The sequence below is a fragment of the Equus quagga genome, unplaced genomic scaffold, assembly GCF_021613505.1.
Source record: "Equus quagga isolate Etosha38 unplaced genomic scaffold, UCLA_HA_Equagga_1.0 73442_RagTag, whole genome shotgun sequence".
NCBI classification, from domain to species: Eukaryota; Metazoa; Chordata; class Mammalia; order Perissodactyla; family Equidae; genus Equus; species Equus quagga.
This window is the reverse complement of record NW_025802777.1, coordinates 10,556,406-10,576,831: the sequence shown is the minus strand read 5'-3', so window position 1 is coordinate 10,576,831 and position 20,426 is coordinate 10,556,406. Positions and strand designations below refer to the sequence as shown.

Sequence of the window (20,426 nt, the reverse complement as noted above, 5' to 3'; positions counted from 1 at the left end):
ACATCAATAGCCAGGAACTGGTAATTAGCCAATTATGCCTTTTAGAAATCTGAAACAGTCTTGCAGCTAATGTCCAAAGACAGCCTAGGTTTAGGCTATTACTTTATTTTAGAGAAATTTCTAAAAATACGCTTTAAAAATGCACAGGAGCCTAGATTTCCCTGGGCTTATGACAGTAGTTAATTCTCTGAAAGACAGAGCCCTCCCCCCAAGTGCCGTCCACGGAGACAAGGTCCTTGTCTTTTCAGACAGCCTCAAACTTGGGATTATGAGGAATCAGAGCAGATCACACTGTGGACGGCACTGCGTCCTCCCCACACCTCCCCAGATTCACATGGGGAAGCCCAACCCCCAGTGGGACTGCATCTGGAGGTGGGGCCTCTGGGAGTAATGAGGTTTAGATGAGGTCGTGAGGACAGAGCCCTCGTGGTGGGACTAGTGTCCCGATAGGGAGGGGAAAAGCCACCGGAGCTCTCTCTGTGTCCCTGCACGTGCGCACATGCGAGAAGGCGGCGTCTGTAAGCAGGAAGATGGCTCTCACCAGAACCCGACCATGCTGCCCCTCATCTCAGACTTCCGGCCTCCAGAACCGTGAGAAAACGAGCTCCTGCTGTCTGAGCCACCCCGGCTGTGGTCCGCTGGTACGGCAGCCTGAGACAACGAGGCCAACACCCACTCCTGCCCCTCGACACGACTCCAGCGCCGCCCTTCACAACGCGCTTCAGCACCTTGACCCTGGGCAGACCGTGGAGCGCTGGGTCCCACCGACGCCCGAGGGACCCAGCAAGCGTTCCCGAACCTGGAGGCCTCTTGTTTCTCCCCTAGGGAGGGCTGCAGGCACAAAGCCTCAGGCAGACGCTACCACTGTCATTCCATGCAGACAAGACACGCCAAAGGAAGATTAAAGTGAAATGCCATTTTGGCATCACCAGAAGGTGGCTTCCTAGGCACAGGTGGCATTAGAGGACACTGTCGGGCAGCATGGACTCTGCTGGACATTTCTCGTCGACATGAAAGCTAGCAGGAGACATCAGTGTCTTTGACCCGCCCTCTTCCCATCTGACACACACCTCTCGCGCACAAGGTGCTTACTTGCTCTCAAGGATGTGTAAAATCCATGTCAAAAGGCTATAGTCCCGTAGGAACTCATAGGCAGACTTGGCATCCCGGGCAGCATTCTGTAGAATTTCCAGAATCCAATTCTGAAAACCCAAAACAAAAAGTTACTTTTCAGTGGGAAAACCTAACTTATAATCAAAGGAACAACTGAAAAAATGCAACAGTATGTTACAATTCCAGGTGACGGTTGCATGTGAAGTTTGCTTTGCTGCCTTTCTAAGAGTAAAGGCTGTGTAGGAACTCGCCCTTCCCCACAAGAGACAGAGGACGCAGACCTCCACAGCAATTGCCGGGCCCCAGGGGGACGCCCACTTCCATCATAAGGAACCAACCCACAAGCAAAGACGCAGCACGGAAAGCACATGGCCCAGACATGTGGCAGCCTGAGCTGGAGAGAACGTGGACCCACTCCCAGCTCAGCCGGGAACTGCTGGCGGCCCCTTTGGTCCAGTTTTCCCACCTGGGAAAGGCAGACATAAAGACAGAACTGCCACTTCAACTGTGATTGGGTGCTTTCAAATTCTCACAGGCCATCAAAAATAAAACATCAGCATACTCAAATTCAGTTTATTCAAACGTGTTTCTTAATCCTGACTCACTCCTATTCACCCGCATTTTACATGGTATCAGAAATGAAAGCTGACCAGGCTAGGCAGTAATCAAAATACCAAAGGCTGGGGGCTGCCTTGTGCCTGAGTGGCTAAGCTCACGCTCCACTTTGGCAGCCTAGGGTTTCACCAGTTCAGATCCTGGGTGTGGACCTAGCACCGCTCCTCAGGCCATGCTGAGGTGGTGTTCCACATACTACAACCAGAAGGACCTACAGCTAGAATATACAACTATGTCCTGGGGGCTTTGGGGAGAAGAAGAAAAAAAAAAAGATTGGCTGTAGATGTTAACTCAGGTGCCAATCTTTAAAAAAAAGAAAAGTACCTAAAGGCTCCCCCTAGTCACTTCTTCCAACTCCAATGGCCTTTGGACGCGCACGCAGGAGCACTGGCCCAGGGAAGGAGCTGACGTGCAGGCTCCCCACCAGCGGCGAGGCCGCAGCTCCAGTTTCAACTCCCGACTCCCGACTCCCAGCCGGGTTCGAGGACCTACAGCTTCTGCGCGTTAAATGAAATTCTGGGGGCTCGAGAGTGTCTGAGGCAAAGGCCCTCAGTCACTGAGGGGGTAACTGGTTTCTAGTTGTTAGCCAGCCCCACAGGCTCAGGATGACAGATTAGCCCCTCCCTCTCCACAGGCCTTCTCATCAGCCACAGCACAGTAGCGGGCCGCAACGAAACACATTCATCAGAGGACAAATGGCAGTGAGAGTCAGCAACGCAGCCTGCACCCCGCGCAGGCCACACGGAAGGCACCCATGGATCTCATCTGCCCTCAGAGAAAGCGAGGGTCACGTCAGATTAGTAGGTCGCTCATGTCCAGGCTGGGATTAGAATTCACATGGACTCGACTTCAGAATAAAACCTTACGAAACAGCCCTTTCCGTCTCCCACAGCCATGCAGGCCGCCTACCTGGGCCACTTCGTCACACAGTGGGCTGCTGAAGAAGGACAGGATGATGTGGAAGACCCCTCGCCGGGCGCAGAGCTCATAGCAGTATCTGTCTCGAATCCCCTGCCGAAGAATTCCAAACAGCCACTCCTGTTCCGTTTTTTGCTGTAACCCAAGTGAACAGGAAACTTGTTAATGAAGTGTAAGCCTTTTACCTGACAACTCTTCAAACACCACTATTCTCAAGTCGAGGCGAGACTACGGCACAGCAGCCCTGACCTCCCGTCTGATTATATTAAAAACCGTCGATAGCACCCTTGACTGGTTTCTTCAGGTCCGGAATAAAGGACCAAGTCAAGTTTAAACACTGCACTGTGTGGATACAGGCAGGTGTTCTATAAAAACACGTTTAATATTTAACCCAGGGGCCGGCCCAGCAGCACAGCGGTTAAGTGCACACGTTCCGCTTCAGTGGCCCGGGGTTCGCCAGTTCGGATCCCGGGTGAGGACATGGTACCCCTTGGCAAGCCATGCTGTGGCAGGCGTCCCACGTATAAAGTAGAGGAAGATGGGCACGGATGTTAGCTCAGGGCCAGTCTTCGTCAGCAAAAAGAGGAGGATGGGCAGCAGTTAGCTCAGGGCTAATCTTCCTCAAAAAAAAAAATTTAACCCAGTGATTCACCGAGAAAATATAATGAGAATGCCATCAAACTGAGACCTCTGAAGCAGAGGTTTCCAGGCTGAAGAACTACCTAAGAATTAACACGTGGAATGAAAGGCATTTCTGCACACGAGCCAGTGTGCACTTCTACTTTTCTTGACCTTCTCGCTCTCACATTGCTTGTGCAATTGTGCTGGCTGTGCAGCCAACAGCATTAGTAGGAAAAGATCAGACCGACAGCAGAGGCCAAGGAACCCAATTCCGGAGTCTCTCCGGGACCGAGGACTTGAGAAGCACTACCTCGAAGTCAGAGCTGAAGAAGAACTGGAAGAAGCCGGGGACTTTGCTCATGTTCAGGTACTCGTGTGACAGCAGGAACTTGTTGATCTTCAAGTACATGTGCTCCTCTGGGAACAGAGGCAGACAGTCACTCACAACCAGCACCAACAGGACACCCCATGGTCTAATGGAGTCAGGGGTGGGGATGTGGGGGATGAGACATAAACTGATGCCCCTGGGGAGCTTTCGTATAAGCCAGGTGAGTAGCTCTCGAATTAGAACGCGGTAAGACACCTGAGTTGCACACTGCATACAGGCTTTCTCTCATGGTTCCAAAACCACTGCAGGAGGTCGAGTCTTTCAGAGACGTCGGCCCTCCCTGCTTATCAGCCTGCAGCATAAGCTCCAATCAGCTGGTGGGCAGCGCGGGTCACACACAGCACAGGGCTAACCCCCACAGCCACCGGCTTCTCACCGAGGGGAACCGCCATGGCAAAGGGGGCTCAGACGCACCCTGGCTCACGTGGCTCTGGAACGCAGACACCTCCTCCCCTCTGCCTCACCATCGTGTCACGACCTCCAGTCTGTCCACACTGGCTGCAGCCTGAGCGCCCCCTCCACTGCTGCTGCCCAGCACCCTTCACCCCGACACCAGGTCTGACGGGGGACAAAGCTCATCTAGGTGGCACAGACAGGATGGGAGGCCAAAACAATCACCATGGCCTCTGCTAGGATGTCTTCTCAGGATCGTCTTTTTCTTTAGAGTCTACAAATGCCTAATTACTTCCTTTCCTCCCATTATTTCTAAAAATGATCTAGGAGCAGATGAAAATCAGTTCTGAATTCTAACAGCAACTCGACAAGAGACTAACTGTGGGGCCTTGGACAAGCTATTTAATCTTGGGGGCCTTCAGGTGGGGTGCTGTTTCCTCCTCTGAAAATGACCACATTACACTCAAAGAACTCTGTGGTCCTTGATGGTTCCAACATTCTATAATTTTCCACTAATATAAATTTTTTAAAAAACCGACCTTATGAGGGACTAACTTCTGCACACACTACCTCAGCAGTGGTGCCCCGCTGCGAGCAACCGAAAGGAGCCGTGTTACAGTATGGGAGGGACCTGCACAGTGACGCACAGGCCAAACAACTTCTAACTAAGGACCCCCGAGCTGCGCTGACTGTGACTTCTGAGCGCGGACCCGCAGCTGCCTCTGAGTCAGGCACCCCTAAGTGCTCTCCTGTGCAGGAGCGATGCCCCCTCGCAGAAGCCCGCGAGCTGGGGCCATGATTTGCTTTTACCGTAGCTCTATGCCCCTCCAAGCAAACACAAACACATATTTCTTCCTCCACCACGCACACTGTTCTGCACCTTGCTTTTTCACTTAATTTCTCTAGACCTCATCCCCTAAGGGCCCATAAAGAGCTTCCTCACAACCATCGTTCATTGACTGTCCCCCCCGGGGAGGACCCTGACACGTCCCTCCTCATGCGTGTGACGGATTACACCTACAGGAGGAACACCGACAAGTGGACCTGCTCGGCTCCAATACTTCAGCCTCACCACACCCCGAGTCTACCAGCGGTACCTGGTTTCAAAATCTGCAGGGCTGCTTTGGCGATGAAGAGAGTCAAGGTAAAGGTGAGCCTCATGTTCTGAGTTCGGATCCCGTTCCGGACTACGTCCAACAGGTACAGTAGCTTAAACCAGGAAAAAGAAAAAGACGGAGGAGCAGTTTCAGAACAACTGTGACCGGCCTTGTCTCATGCAGCCTAACTACAGCTCTGCACGGTGGCCTCTCCTCGCATCCCAGGGGCCACCAAAGATGACGCTCACAACACCTACATCCTTGCTTGCTCATCTCAGAAGTGCCTCTCGCTTTTTCTTGAGGAGCCAGGCATGTGTCCAAGGGCAGGGAGAACCCCGGCTCCACGGCCTGACCATCCAGTCTCCTCTCCTTCCTATCACCCAGGGCACAGGCTGCTGAGGCTCGGAGTGTCGCAAAGAACAGCCACCTTAACTACCAAGTTTAGACCAAAAACAGAGTCGACAGAAATTAAACCGCTCTGACCACCCACCACACAACAGAGTGTTTATAAGGGGACACCTCTCTCAAATTCCTGGGGGAGGGGACCAGAGGTAGCCTCCAGCGTCATTCCCCAAGAGGGAACAGACAGTTATTCTTTATCAGAGGTCCCTGGCAACAGGCTTCCGTGTTCATCAGGAAGCCTTCTAGCAGGCAGGTGGGCAGCCCGCTCTCCCGAGCCCTCCGCCCACTCTCAGCCCCACTCACCTGGGACTGCTCGCGGAACCGAGCCCCCTCCACGTGCGAGTAGTAGGCCGCCAGGACAGAGTAGGCCGCGGCTCGCATCTGCGGGTCATAGCTGCTCAGGGCCGCCACGGTCAGGCCCAGAGCATTCGAATCCAAGAATTTTCGACAATCCACTACAAATTCTACAAGAAATAAAACACAGCATTGAACACAACACACACACACTATGATCCACAATGCCTGTGCAACATGACAAATTAAATTTCCCTTTGCATTTTGCCAATATCAGCTATGTGTGCTAGATACAAGAAATGCAAGTCTCTCTCCAGCTCCCCTTGTCTTCTGCTGAAGTTGGATTAAAGACTATCTTCCCTTCAGTGACAATAATTACCTTGCCCTCAGCTTCTAAGATGCTTGCAAATCCTAGCCAGGATAATTTCATTACTGCTCACAAAAACCCAACGAGCCAGAGAAGAATGAAAGTGCCATTCAGACCTGAGACACGAGATGCCGGGGGCCCAGAGAACATAAGTGGGGCGTCAGCAGAGAAAATTGGCTCCCCATTTCTACCTCATTCAGCCTGCTGCCTCTGAGCTCTTGCCTATGAGCACTGCTAAAGAAAGTACATAAGGCCATGAAGCTGGGAGTTTCAGACAGCACAAACCAGTCTGACCTGGCCTACCAATTCACAAAGGATTCACCGACATCCATTCTGCAACCCTAGTTCTTTCTTCAAACAACACAGTCTCACAGAAGAGCAGCTCACCAAGCTTGAGTAAAAGCTAGAGTCTAGGGGCCAGCCTGGTGGTCCACGGTTCGCAGGTTCAGATCCTGGGTGCAGAGCTATGCGCTGCTCATCAAGCCATGCTGTGGTGGCATCCCACATACAAAATAGAGGAAGACTGCCACATATGTCAGCTCAGGGAAAATCTTCCTTAAGCAAAAAGAGGAAGACTGGCAGCAGGTGTTAGCTCAGGGCCAGTCTGCCTCATCAAAAAAAAAAAAAGAAAAAAAGCTAGAGTCTACAGAATCTGCTGGCTGACGTTCATTTGTCACCTGGGAGGTCTTGAGAAACTCACCATCACTCCAGGAGAGGATACGACAGAGACAGAAGGTCAGATAATGACAGGACACACCTGACCACATCTTAAAGGTCTTGATTATCACTAATAAAATTTAGAACACTTCAAATCCTCTTCAATAAAAACCCAGGCTTTTTTTTACAAGATATATACTGTCAAGAAAAACCTCAGAATAGAGATAAGTCATCTTGTTTAAAAAAGATTAAGTATGGTTTGGTCGTGACAATCACCCAAAAAGATGTTCTTTAGAATGAGTGACTGGTGACTGAGTTAAATTAGGAACCAAACACCAACCAACTGACATTACTACCCCAAAGGAGTAATCTTGGAATATGCTATCAAGGAAAGATACACCACTGATAATATTTTTTTAAAGATTTTATTTTTTTTTTCCTTTCTCTCCCCAAAGCCCACCGGTACAGAGTTGTATATTCTTTGTTGTGGGTCCTTCCAGTTGTGGCATGCGGGACGCCGCTTCAGCATGGTTTGATGAGCAGTGCCATGTCTGCGCCCAGCATTCGAACCAACGAAACACTGGGCTGCCTGCAGCGGAGCGCGCGAACCCAACCACTCGGCCACGGGGCCAGCCCCACACCACTGATAATATATTTAAAAAGTCAAACTCTTTTTTCCTCTACTCTCCCCAAAGTTAGACTTTTAAAAGGATAATGTTGGCAATTTAAAAACTAAAAATAACAAGAAAAATTATAATAAATCAGTTACTTCTCCTTAATCCAAACAGCTCTCATAGCCAAGTAAGTCTCCAAATGGATGGCTGTCCAAAAGTGCAGAAATCACTTCAAACTGTAAAGTTTCCTCCTCCCCCTCAGAAGCTGCAGAGCTCCTTGGAGCTTCCACTGGCATCCTACCCAAGGGTGGACCGACGGAGGTGGGGCTGCTTGTATACAGCTGCCCTCCTTTGTTTTGTTCAGCTTTCACACCCTATCAAAGAATAACCAGGATTTCCACTTCCGGCCAAGAGAGTGATAGGAACCAGATTTACCTGTCCACCTGAAGCAACTGGAAAATCAGACTCAAGAAATGAAATAAGGATTTTCAAGACATGGGACATGAGGCAACAAAGGACAGTGATCCCTGAGAGATGGGAAACAAACAAGGTGAAGCTTTGACCACCCAGCTCACAGCCTGGAGAGCTTCTAGGTCATGGCACAGGGAAGGCAAACCTAAGCGGAGACTGGAGGACTCTGAGCTGAGGAGATGGAGCAGGAGGCCTGGGGGGCCAAGGTGGCCACAGTTCCACAGCAAAGTCCTGGAGAAGACAGGCCCCTGAGAGAGCCCCATCTTCAGATGAGGGCCCATCCACAAGTGCGTGCGAGGAAACCACCTGAGGGTGGGAGCAACCACCCGAAAGATGGGAGGAGACAACCCCAGTCTCGCACCGGGTTGGAAATTGTTCCTGTTTCCACAGCCAGGGGCAAATCCTCGCAGTTCATAGGGTTAGATGGAGTGCTCAGAAAGACTCCACCTCAGCTGAGGGGCAGAGTACAACCCAGACTAAACGTTGCTCTGGTCCCACCTAACAGAGCTTAAAAGCAAGGCTGGAAGGATTAAACTGCTTCCAAGTAACTCAAACGTGCCCTAGAACGAAGCTCAGGAACGTTCACAGGAATACAAAAACATCCAGCACCAAACAAGATAAAATTCACGTTTGGCTTCCAATAAAAAATCACCAAGCATTCAAACAAGCAAGAACACAGCCCATTATGAAGAGAAAACTCCACCATTCAAAAATGACCCAGCTATGACAAAGATAACAGAACAAGCAAAGACATTAAAACAGTTATTATAACTGTATTCTACAGGTTCAAGAAGCTAGATCAAAGATTAGTGTGTTAAATAGAAATATGGAAGATATAAAAACCGAAGCCAAGCTTCTAGAGATGACAATTGAAATGCCTGAGGTGAAAAATGCACGGGGTGGGATTATCAGAAGATTAGACATCGCAGAAAAAAAGATCAGTGAACTTGAAGATAGCAATAGAAACTACCCACATTGAAACACAGAGAGAAAATAATTTAAAAACATGAACAGAGCATGACTGAGCTGTGGGACAATTTTGAGCAGGTTAACTTATGTGTATGTGGAGTCCCTAATAATATTTGAAGAAATAATGGACAAAATTTTTCCAAATTTGACAAAAACTATAAATCTACAGAGCCAAGAAGCTCAATGAACACCCAGAGCACAAGAAATATAAAGAAAATCACACCAAAGCACAACATAATCAAATTGCTTGAAACCAGCAATTAAAAAAAAAATCTTAGAAGTAGCCATATAACACACAGAGGAACAAAGATAAGAATGATGGTACATTTTGCGTTTGAAATTATACAATCCAGAATCAGGGAAGCAACATCTTTAAAGTACAGAAAGAAAAAAACCTGTCAACCCAGAATTTTATAACCCATGAAAATCTTTCAAAAGTTAAGCCTTTTGGGGCTGGCCCCGTGGCCAAGTGGTTAAGTTCGCGTGCTGCGCTGCAGGCGGCCCAGTGTTTCATTGGTTCAAATCCTGGGCGCGGACACGGCACTGCTCATCAAACTACGCTGAGGCAGTGTCCCACATGCCACAACTAGAAGGACCCACAACGAAGAATATACAACTATGTACCGGGGGGCTTTGGGGAGAAAAAGGGGAAAAAAATAAAATCTTTAAAAAAAAAAAAGTTAAGCCTTTTCTCCATAAAAAAGCTGAAAGAATTCATCACCAGCAGACTTGAACTACAAGAATTCTTAAAGGAAGTATTTCAGGCAGAAGGAAAATGATAGAAGATGGAAATCTGGTTCTACACAAAGGAATGAAGAGAATCAGAAATGATAACTATAGAGTAAATATAAAATCTCTTTAAAAGATAACTGACACTTTGAAGCAAAAGCAACAACATACTGTGGCTTTACAGTATGTAAAGTGCTTCTGTTCTCCATGAAGTGGCATAACCTCACTTGTCGGCAGACTGCAATAAATTGAAGATGAATACTATAAATCCTAGAGCAAGACACACACACACACACACACACATTCTAGCTAAAGGCCAACAAAAAAAAAATAAAACAGAATCAGATCAATAATCACATTAAACGTAAATGGTGTATACATTCCAATTAAAAGGCAGAGATGGTCAGATTGAATTTAAAAAAGCAAAACTCAAATACATCTGTTTACAGGAAACCACTTTTAATATCAAGATGCAGATTAAAAGTAAAAGGATGGAAAAAGAATAATCAGAAGACTCTTGGGCTCCAAAAGCTTATGCACTAAATTTTCTCATTTCTAACAAGTGACTATTTTTGGTAGGAGGAGGGAAAATACCCAATAGCTGAAAAAAATAAATCAAACTATAAAATTATATTGTTTTGGAAAAGATGAGATGTGTTTAAGATACACCTGCCTACCTACATAAAAAATACACATAAATGGAATACATTTGGGAAAGAGAGCAGTTTAAACATTTAACATTATGCTCACTAAAAATAGCTAGTATTCAGCTGGCTGGGACATTTTTAGTAATCACTGACATTCTCTAAGACAAATGGATTTTCCACGCATCTAGGAGGAAAAGTCAGTTTCATGTTCTGTGGTCATCTCTGTTAGTCTATGAAGTCTTGGCTTTGTAACACTTACAGAAAAGAGCTGCCCTTGGGTGTTAAAAATATAATAGGCTATTAAAAAATAGTTGTAACTGAAATTCTCTCTTTTTCAAGAACTTCAGAAATAGCAATTTGGACTTCTGATAACAGATCTTCAGGTCAAAATGGCTTAACCAAGACAATGATCAAGGATTAAAATAAAAAGCACCCCGTGTTTTACAGGCTCTAGTAGCAGTGCAACTGTGCTGTCGAGACCTCTCCCTCACACCTCCTCTTACACAATCTGCTCAAACGCGGCCTGGCAGGTACGGCTCATCACAGCAAGGAGGCCACAGAGCCCGTGCTCCCGCAGTCTGATGACGAGGCTCAGAGAACCATCTCCCTGTTCTGTGGCATATGTGAATTATGAGCTGAAGATTTCAGTCCAGTTCTATAGAGGACAAGAATTTGCTGCGGGAAAAGCATTTGTCACTGCCCTTGCTACAGCCTTGGCTGGCCCTGGATCTCAGCCAAGGACTCAAAGGGAAGCAATAAGGTTAAGAAAACAGGTTCCCATTTTCAGCAAAAAGCTGAAATGGAGCAGTGAGACTATAGTTTCTCTGAGGACTGGCAGCCACACATAAAAACTAACCACATGCCAATTTAGGATTGCCAAACGTTGAGCAACACTTGGACTCAGGTGCCACTGCAGGAAGCAAAAACACACTGTTGAGAACTTCTGCTACACACAGTATGGATGAATCTAAAAATATAACGTGGGCTATATGGAGCTTGACACAAAAGAGTACACAGTGTCTAACGCCATTTACACAGACTTCAAACACAGGACACTGGCCCCTACATAAGAGGGGGACAGGCTTCAGGAGCTGTGGATTATGTTCTGTTCCTTCATTTGGCTGGTGGTTTCACCAAAATTCAAGCCATACACAGGTGATTTGTGCACGTTTGTATATATTACAGTTCTATAAAAGTTTATTTAAAACATCATTCATGCTGACTTCTCCACAAGGGCAAAAGCAAAAGGAAGAATAAATTTTTTAAATAACATGAAAAAAAGATTCCTGACTTAATTCAACCACAATAAACCTAGCCTACACTGGCCATTATGCTGGTTCGCAGATTTCTGTTCTATTCAACTTATCATTTTACTGATAGGAATTTTCTTCTCCTTATGAACTGGTATGTTTCTTTTTATCAGACCACAAAATTTGTTTAAAACATTATGCTCCCATTTTTTGTTCTGGATGACAAGTAGTCCAGAGCAAAATTTAATGACCTAGTTTTTCTTTTGTTTTTTAATTTTTGTGTTTCTATTTTTCTGTCCACCTCTATGCTTTTTAACGTTTTCTACTTCCATGTGAATAATTTTAGCATAACCAGTATTTTAAGATACTGCAAATCCTTCTTAGGGTAGACATGCTCTGCAAAATTTTCTACCTGAATTGTACCCATAAAATATAAAATAGGCTGTATGTGGAGACTTCCCTACTTGAAAGACCACTACTAGTTATCTCTCTTCACAAAAGCCCTTCCAGAAACTGTCCTCCCTACCCAAAAAAGGCAATATTCAAGATTTTGAGAAAAACACAGTGTTCTGATTTTACTGTTTTTCTATTAAGTGTTTTCCAAGGCTTTGCCTTCTGTCTCCTAAAAGCTCTACTGAGAGATGGAACAACAGACTAAATGATGTGTTATAATCTGCCAAAGTTGCCTCATATTTTTAGACTGTGGAAAATCTATTTTCGTGTTTGATGAGAAGCAGACCTAGCCGGCACCGCCAGGGCATGGGGGATGAGAGGAGCTCCCGGCCACACGCTGGACGTGCCTCAGTTAGCCTGCCATGAACGGTCACCAGGGCAACTAGGACATCTGCTCATCATCACCACAGTCGGACACTGGCAGGAGATGCCCCTACTCCCCTGCAAACAAAATCCAGCTCAGCCACAGAACAGTGTTCGAGGAGAGGGGAGCTACAGCAACACGGGGCTACTGACGGGAAATCTCTCTGAACACCCAGCCCTCGCACAGCCCTCTGTAAGAAAACTGAAGGGCAGCTGGGAGGCTCAGCAAACCTGTTCATGAGTAGGAGCATCTGAATACAAAAAGACAATTTCAAGTTGAAAAACAGAGAAAACAGAACGAATAGTGAGACACGGTCTCCCAGTGCATGCAAAGCCATGAGGCCATTAGGTCAGCAGGAAGGAGCCCCTTTATAAAGGCATCACCCTGGCCGTGCCCATGAGTAGAGACGCAGAACACATGCCTCCACTTGTCCCCCACATCCTGCCACTGTGAGTCCTTCCCTGCAGGCCGTAAAGAAGCAAGCCAGGAGGCCAGCCAAGTGGTGTAGTGGTTAAGTTTGTGCACTCTGGTTTGGCAGCCTGGGTTCGCAGGTTTGGATCCCAGGCACAGACCTACACAACACTCCTCAGCCATGCTGTGGTGGTGTCCCACATACAAAATAGAGGAAGATTGGCACAGATGTTAGCTCAGGGTGAATCTTCCTCAGCAAAAAAAAAAAAAAAAAAAAAAAGAAGCCTAGGAGAATGTGCAAGGAGCTGGGCACACACGTTCCCGCTGGCAGGAGGAAACGACATGCAGAGGCCAGGTGGGAGGGAGATTTTCACTGCACGGCCTTTGGTACTGCCTGAATTTTGAACTGTGAATATATTATCTAAAGCTAAAAATTAATTGAATTAAATTTCCAATTCTGGGAAGACGGAGTAGACACATTTTCTCTATTCTCCTATTAAGAGGAACTGAAAATCCCAGATAAATATAAGACGACTTTAAAAGGTGGGAAGGAAGCAGACCAGGTGGAGACCTCAGGTGAGCTCCCTGGGTTTCCTTTCTGCTCCATGTGCCCTAGACCAAGAGCTAAGAAAGCCAGCAACCCAGAAACACGAATGGGCACACGTGCAGCAGAACAAACGCCCACTCTCTCCAGTCTCTAGACAAACGGCTATAAAAGGGGCAGCCTAGTAAGACAGAAAACCTCTAGACAGTCACTGCTCTACTCCAGCCAAACACCCCAGAAAACACTGTGGCCCCCACCCCTACCCACGCCAGCCAAGGTGGAGTGCGGAGCCTAGACCTCCCCAGGCTGTGAGACAGAGCCCCACACCCCTGCTGGGGAGGCGGTAGAGAAGGCCGAATAGGGAGGTGGGGCTTTCCTCCCCACTGGGCAGCGGCGAGGCCCTCCTGCGCCCGACTGCTAACAGAGGAGGCCAGAGGAGGCCTCGTAGAGAGGAAGGGCAAGGCTCCTGCTTGGCATCAGTGGAGGCCGAGGGAGGGGCATAATGGGCCGCTCCTGCCTCTCCCAGCCAGGAATATCAGCGCAGGCTTGATCCATAAAGGGAAAAATTGATAAACTGGAGTTCACCAAAATTAGAAATTTTTGCTCTGTGAAAGACCCTGTTAAAAGGATGAAAAGATAAGCTGGGAGAAAATGTTTGCAAACCACATATCCCACAAGACTACTATCTAGACTACATGAAGAATTCTCCCAACTCAACAGTAAAAAAAGAAATCCCGTTAGAAAACGGGCAGAAGACATGAAGTGACACTTCATCAAAGAGGACACACAGGCAGCCGGCCCCGTGACCGAGTGGTTAAGTTCACGCGCTCCGCTTCGGCAGCCCAGGGTTTTAACGGTTTGGATCCTGGGCGCGGACGTGGCACCACTCATCAGGCCATGCTGAGGTGGCATCTCACAAGCCACAACTGGAAGGACCCACAACTAGAATATACAACTATGTACTTTGGGGGCTTTGGGGACAAGAAGAAGAAAAAAAGGACATACAGATGACAAATAAACCACATCATGTTTCACACCATCAGCCATTAGGAAAATGCAAATCAAAACCCCAATGAGGTATCGCTACACACCATCACCCAAGAACGCCCCAGACCAACAGTCCTGAGGACCTGGGAATCAGACCTCGGTCCTCCCCAGTGGGCACATGCACACGCTGCCCCCCACCCGTTTACCAGACTCCCACCCTCAGGCTACTAGACACAAACGCCATTTCAAAAATACACTTAAACCAAGAGAAAGTCAACCCCAGCAGGCTCTCACTTGTTCTCAAGGATAAAATCTCTCATTTCTGTTGGTATTTGACCACTATCCGGTGATAATTCGGAAAAGGCTCCTGTCCCTAAGAAATAGGAAAACATCAAGGACATAGGGACACTCTCTGGTTTTAAAATTATAATTGTTTTTTAAAAAAAATCTCCATATATTCAAAACATTAACTGTTAACTTTGCTGAAAATCACTGGAATGAAAAGGTAACACGGCAGCTGGGTATCCTTCAAGGATTAATGAGAATCCCTCAATTATTACGGTAATAATTCCCACGAGAAACCTGCCTTTGTGAGGGCCCTGTGACTATGCCTGAGCCACACACAGCAGGAGCTGCTCCCCGCCCCCGCCCTTCCCAAAGGCAGCAACTACCTGGCCTGGTCAGTTCACTGAAGAGATGAAGGAGGAAGCAGGGGTCGTACAGGCCATCGAGCTCCACTGTGCTCCTGTCTTTAAATACCGGCTCCTGTGTGTCCTGAAACAGCCCCAAAAAAACAGAAACGCGCAGGTCAACCTCACAAATGTACTACCACGTGAGTACTTACCCACTATCTCTAGAGTTCAAATTATTCTGAGCATTCAAGAGCATAAAATGGCTCTGTAAAAAAACAGCGCTTGTACTTGAAATGGTATTTTTGAGATTTGCTTCAAAATAGTCTTTTCTGGGGAGTTATAAATGAAACCCGCATGGATAACTGTTGAAGCGGGGTAACGGCGATGTGGGGGTCCTATCTCTGTACCTTATATATGCTTGGAATTTTGCTTAAGAAGTTAACCATCCACCAGAAAACCAGGGCTTGGAGTTTACAGAACACTCAAGCCGAGGGTGCAGGTGGAGCCCTTGGAGGGGCGGGCAGAACAGCCCCCGCCCACAGTGAGTGCTCCCTGATGGCTGTGCCCCGGGCCTCGCGCACCTTGGGGGGCAGCAGCCTCCGGTTCTGGGGGAAGTGGAGGATGGTCTTCATCATCCGGTCCTGATCCAGCAGGCGGAGGATGTCCCCGACGCTCGGCTGCTGCCACAGCGACTTGCCCAGGCTCCGGCATGTCTTGTGATGCTCCACAGCCGCTGGGCCCCATAGCAGCACCCTAAGGCCAGAGGGGAGAGCAGACTGGTCCCCGGGCCCCACCAGGAAAAGAACTGATGATGATGATGATGACGCTAACAACCGAGAGAGCTCTGTTGAGCAGCTAGCACACGCCAGGCACTGTGGTGAGCAGCTTACATGTGTTCTACCACTTAATCCCCATCATAACTTAGCGGGAAGGTCGGGGTGATGACGACGCCGACGCTGACGGGGAGGGCGGGGGACAGTGCTGGGGATGATGGAGGTCAACACTGATACAGAGCTTATGATGCGCCAGGCACTATTCTAAGCTCTTCATGTGCATTAATTCACTTCATGTGTACAATAACCCCAAAAGGTAGGCACCATTATCATCCCCATTTTGCAAATGGGGGAAAGAGGCACAGAGAGGACTAAGAAAGTTGCTCAGCTGGTCACTTGTCTACGAGTTAAGCAGCAGAGCTGGAATTCAAACTTAAGGAGTCTGGCTCCAGAGTCTAGGCTAGACCACAGCGGCAGAATCCCGGCTGCTCAATGACACTATGCTGACACAAACCTCTCCCTGCTTACACGCAGCCATGAGCAGAGCAGGTCTGCCCGCACAGCCGTTCAGCTGTCCCCACCTCGAGAGTCCACCACATAAACATCCCTACCTTTCAGGCCACCAACCTCTCCAGAGAGATCACCTTGCCTGCAATATGACACAGGCCTCCTTTTTCCTCCCCATCCTTCTCCCTGCTACCCTCCGCCACCACTCACCCCCCCACCACTGCTGGAGGATGCTTCCCCAAAGCCCAGCTCTGATGAGGGCCACTTGTCTGCCCCCAAATGTCTATCAGCACTCTGCTGTCTCCCGGATGGAAATGGAAACACTTCAGTCTGGTACTTACCTTCCTTACCACCAACGTGTCTGCCTTCCCACCTTTTCCTACACGTAACGTGTGACGAAGATAAGCTGACCCACTCACCATTCCCCGGATGTTCTGCCCTCCCACCTCCCAGCCGCCACAACGCTGTTCTGTTCCCTCCACCAGTGTCCCAGGCCCCTCCACCAACCGCACCTGCGTAAGATCCCTCCCTAGCCTTCCAACGTCACCCTGTCCCCAAGCACTCCCGACACCCCCAAAGAGAGCATGCTCTCATGGGGTCCTGTAACAGCCCGGTCACACCACGTGGCATGATCAGAAGCCAATTTAAAAAGAGTTACATTTATGACAGTCTGATCCCCTCAGCAGACGGAAGACTGTCTTCCTCCTCTCAGTATTCCCGGCAGTGCCAGGCCCAGCGCCTTGTAAACAGCAGGTGCCGAAGGAACATCGACTGAATTAAATACCTCTAAATAGAACCATTCTAAATACAGACTCAGTCTCTGCAAACGCAGAGTCCTTAGGAGGGTGCCCCTGCTGCCCGCGGTTTCTAACAGGCAGGCAGCTGAGCTACTGGATCCACCAGTCCTGGGACTGCGGCCACCGACTGGCCTGAGGTCCGTCCACTGACTGTCTACGGAGTCCCCGGGCGGCCCCCTAACTCAGGCCGCGGATGGGACGTGGATCTGAGTGAGGAGACACTTCTGCTCCGAGCTGCACGGCGCCCCACGATGCCACATCCTCCACGCACGCTCGCTTCTCCTGGGAGCTGGAACGACCCTGCCACAACCAACTCCCACCCATCTACGTGGGGGGCAGCCTCGGGTGACCTTCTTTAACCTCTAAGGGAGACGCTGTCCTGACTTTCTCACTGCAAGAGAAACGGCCTCCACATGCTCTCCTCTCCCTGAGGTCGCAGGGCCTCTGCTCTTCCAGAAAGGGTACGAGCGGCGTGGCGCCAACTCCAAAGGAACAGAGTGGGAGGCCGCAAGGAAAGGGAGAGGGAACGTTCATCCACGACCCGGGCGCTCCTCAGAGAGGGAACATGTTTTTCTTTGCTGGCTTTCTGGAGAGAGGGGTGGCTCCTGAGCTCGCACAGCTTTGATGTTGAGCATTGCACAATGGGACTCGTTTGCCTCTCCCCTGCCGAGCTCTCCCGGACTGCTGTTCTTAGCCCCGTTAGCTAGCTTCCCGCCTTAACACCAACCTCCCCCTCAGCAGTGTGCTGGGGAGACGGCAGGGCGCTGGGCCCCGGGGACCAGGAGAGGAGGGCCGAGGGTAGCCGAGAGAATCCGCGGGGCCTTCCGTGTCCAGCTTCCCAGGACAGCACCCCTGGGAGGGGCCATCACAGAGCCGCGGCAGGGCCCACGGCTACAGCAGCAGCCCAGCCCCTAGAGCCCCAGGCTGTGCTGGCCAAGGGGCTGGCGGGCAGCCCCAGGAACCCGGGAGACAGACAGACGGACAGAAAGGAAAGAGACAAACCCAGCCAGACACAGCACACAGACAGACAGGCAGACAGTGGGATTACATCTGGTCAGCGCCCCTCACTCTTCTCTCCGAGTCCTCACGTCACAAGTCATGCCCATCTAGAGCAGAGCGTGAAGAAAACCTTTCCAGAACAATCAACTAAACTAGATGAGAGGAAGCCGGGACGGGAGTGAGGACGGCGCAGTCTGTCGCAAGCGCGCACCCGGCCATCAGCAGGGTGGCCTGGCCTGGCCTGGCCGCTGCCCCTGCCAACACATGCTCTGCCGGGGGCACCCTCCCGGAGCAGCCGGGGTCTCCGTGCAGCCTGCCCAGCCTGAGATCAGTGAGGAGCGGGCAGGTCCCTTCCTGCCAAGCCCCAGAGCCCGCGCTGCCCAGGCCACACTCACCTGAAGTCCACGAGGCTCAGGCGGTTCTGCTCGTACGCCCGGAGGAGGAGCAAGATCTTCTGGTCTGCAAGTCACCCAAGGGTCCCTTCAGAAAGCGGAAGCCCGCGCCGCTCCTCCCAGCCGGCCTCAGTGCCAGGACCTCCCACCCTGCCACGGCGCCTGGGCCTCACACGCTTTCTGGTCACACTGCCCGGTCCTCACACTTTCTGGTCACACTGCCTGGTCTTCACACACTTTCTGGTCACACCACCTGGTCCTGATACTTTTCTGGTCACATCGCCTGGTCCTCACACTTTCTGTTCACACCATCTGGTCCTCACACAATTCCTGGTCACACCGCCTGGTCCTCATACTTTCTGGCCACACTGCCTGGTCCTCACAAACTTTCTGGCCACACCACCCGGTCCTGATAATTTCTGGTCACACTACCTGGTCCTCACACACTTTCTGCTCACCCCGCATGGTCCTCACACACTTTCTGGTCAGACTGCCTGGTCCTCACACACTCCCGGGGTCATACCACCCGGTCCTCACATGCTCACCCAGGACGCTGAGAGAGGCGCCATAGGCCCCAAGGAGCACTGCGAAGTGGCTGCTCTCACAAACAGAGGGGCACATCCTCACCACCACCGACATCAGGTCCACCAGCGCCTCTGGAAGAAACAACATTGAAAAGCACAGCAGTGCAGGGGTGCGTACATTCAAAGAAAAGCAGACGAGGAAGCACTTCAGGGAACACTTAAATACCGGAAACACGCTTCTCTGAACAATGCTGGGCTCAGGACTGTGCCTTGTCCCTTCCCCACTTTCTCCTTTTTTTTCCATAAACACATTTTCACCATCATCTCTCTTCCTAGCCCTGGACACAGTCAGCCTCTCCTCACTCCCCTTGCAAATTTAAGCCACCAAAGATTTTAAAACTTGAGCATTTTCCCCATGTTACCAAAATCTCTAACATTTCCACTTCTGCCTGAATAGAAGGGTGGAGCTTTTTTACTTTTTCTCCTACCCACACAGTAACTTGGTAATGGTGCTCTTCAACTGAGGAGGTCATTACAGGCGGACCTTGTGGCGATTTCTAATGGTTTGGGGATGTTAATTTTGCCTCTGAGCAGAGTGTGGCTTCACGAGGGCAGGGCCCTTCAGACTGTCCTCTGACGTCTCCGCAGCCCACGCCAACCTCGGGATCACGGAGCTGAGGCACATGCTCACTGCACGGAGCAGGGGAGCTGAAACCTGGCTCCCAGAGCTCCCGCACTGAACCGCCAACAGGGACGCTGGAACCCTCTGCTCCTGACAGAAGTTTCCAACTTCCCACTAACACATTTCATGTAACTAAACAATTTCTCTCAGGTCAGACGCTCCTCCTAACCCCCAGATTTGAACCTGTGCCTACGATGTGGCAATAAAACTTAACCACGACTCCCCTATGCCAGAACAGGCTGTGAAAAGAGATCTGCATGCTGTGTGATTCTAAGTCAGAGGAAACATTTCTTGAACTTGGATTTGGCAGAAACAAAATATTCTAACACCGTTTTGGTATTGCTTCCTTATCTCTGAAAACACATGGGCACTAAGCTTTGGGGCACAGCTAGCTCGATGAAATCAGGAAATCAAATCTCTGCGTGAAACGGGAGGGCGGGGATGAGGAGCCACCTTTCACACGAGGGTCTGGGTTTTCCTCTTCTTCAGACCTCAGCAGAGTTGGCAGAAACAGAGAATGCTGTGTGAGCATCATGTGGACCATGCGGAGTGGGATGAGCTTCGTGCCCACAGAGCTTTCTGGAAGGTACAAGAGCTGTATGGCAGCATGGAGGGCCTTCAAAAATGTATGGTCCTGATACCGAAATCTAGGAGGCAAAAATCAAAGGGGGAAAGAGCTTCATAAGGGGGAATTTTATTTCACAGGAAACAATAAGAAAACTGTTTTCCCTGCATTTTATTAAGAAAGTTTTCCAACACCCCACAAGGTTGAGAATTTTCTAGTGCACAGTCATACACCCATCATCTAGACTCTCC

At 49.5% G+C, this 20,426-nt stretch overlaps 1 protein-coding gene across 1 annotated transcript in view; it reads right to left on the bottom strand.

The window, feature by feature from the left end:
* The window catches only part of LOC124234274 (nucleolar pre-ribosomal-associated protein 1-like), a 68,574-nt gene that overhangs the window by 4,961 nt on the left and 43,187 nt on the right, over positions 1-20,426 (bottom strand). Inside the window, exons 26-35 of the mRNA XM_046651534.1 lie at positions 20,064-20,257; positions 18,950-19,060; positions 18,408-18,471; positions 15,518-15,689; positions 14,976-15,078; positions 5,851-6,011; positions 5,146-5,257; positions 3,578-3,684; positions 2,638-2,781; positions 1,093-1,202 (exon numbers count right to left, since the gene is read on the bottom strand). Of these exons, the coding sequence (XP_046507490.1) occupies positions 1,093-1,202; positions 2,638-2,781; positions 3,578-3,684; positions 5,146-5,257; positions 5,851-6,011; positions 14,976-15,078; positions 15,518-15,689; positions 18,408-18,471; positions 18,950-19,060; positions 20,064-20,257 (1,278 nt within the window). The remainder of the gene's footprint in view (positions 1-1,092; positions 1,203-2,637; positions 2,782-3,577; positions 3,685-5,145; positions 5,258-5,850; positions 6,012-14,975; positions 15,079-15,517; positions 15,690-18,407; positions 18,472-18,949; positions 19,061-20,063; positions 20,258-20,426) is intronic.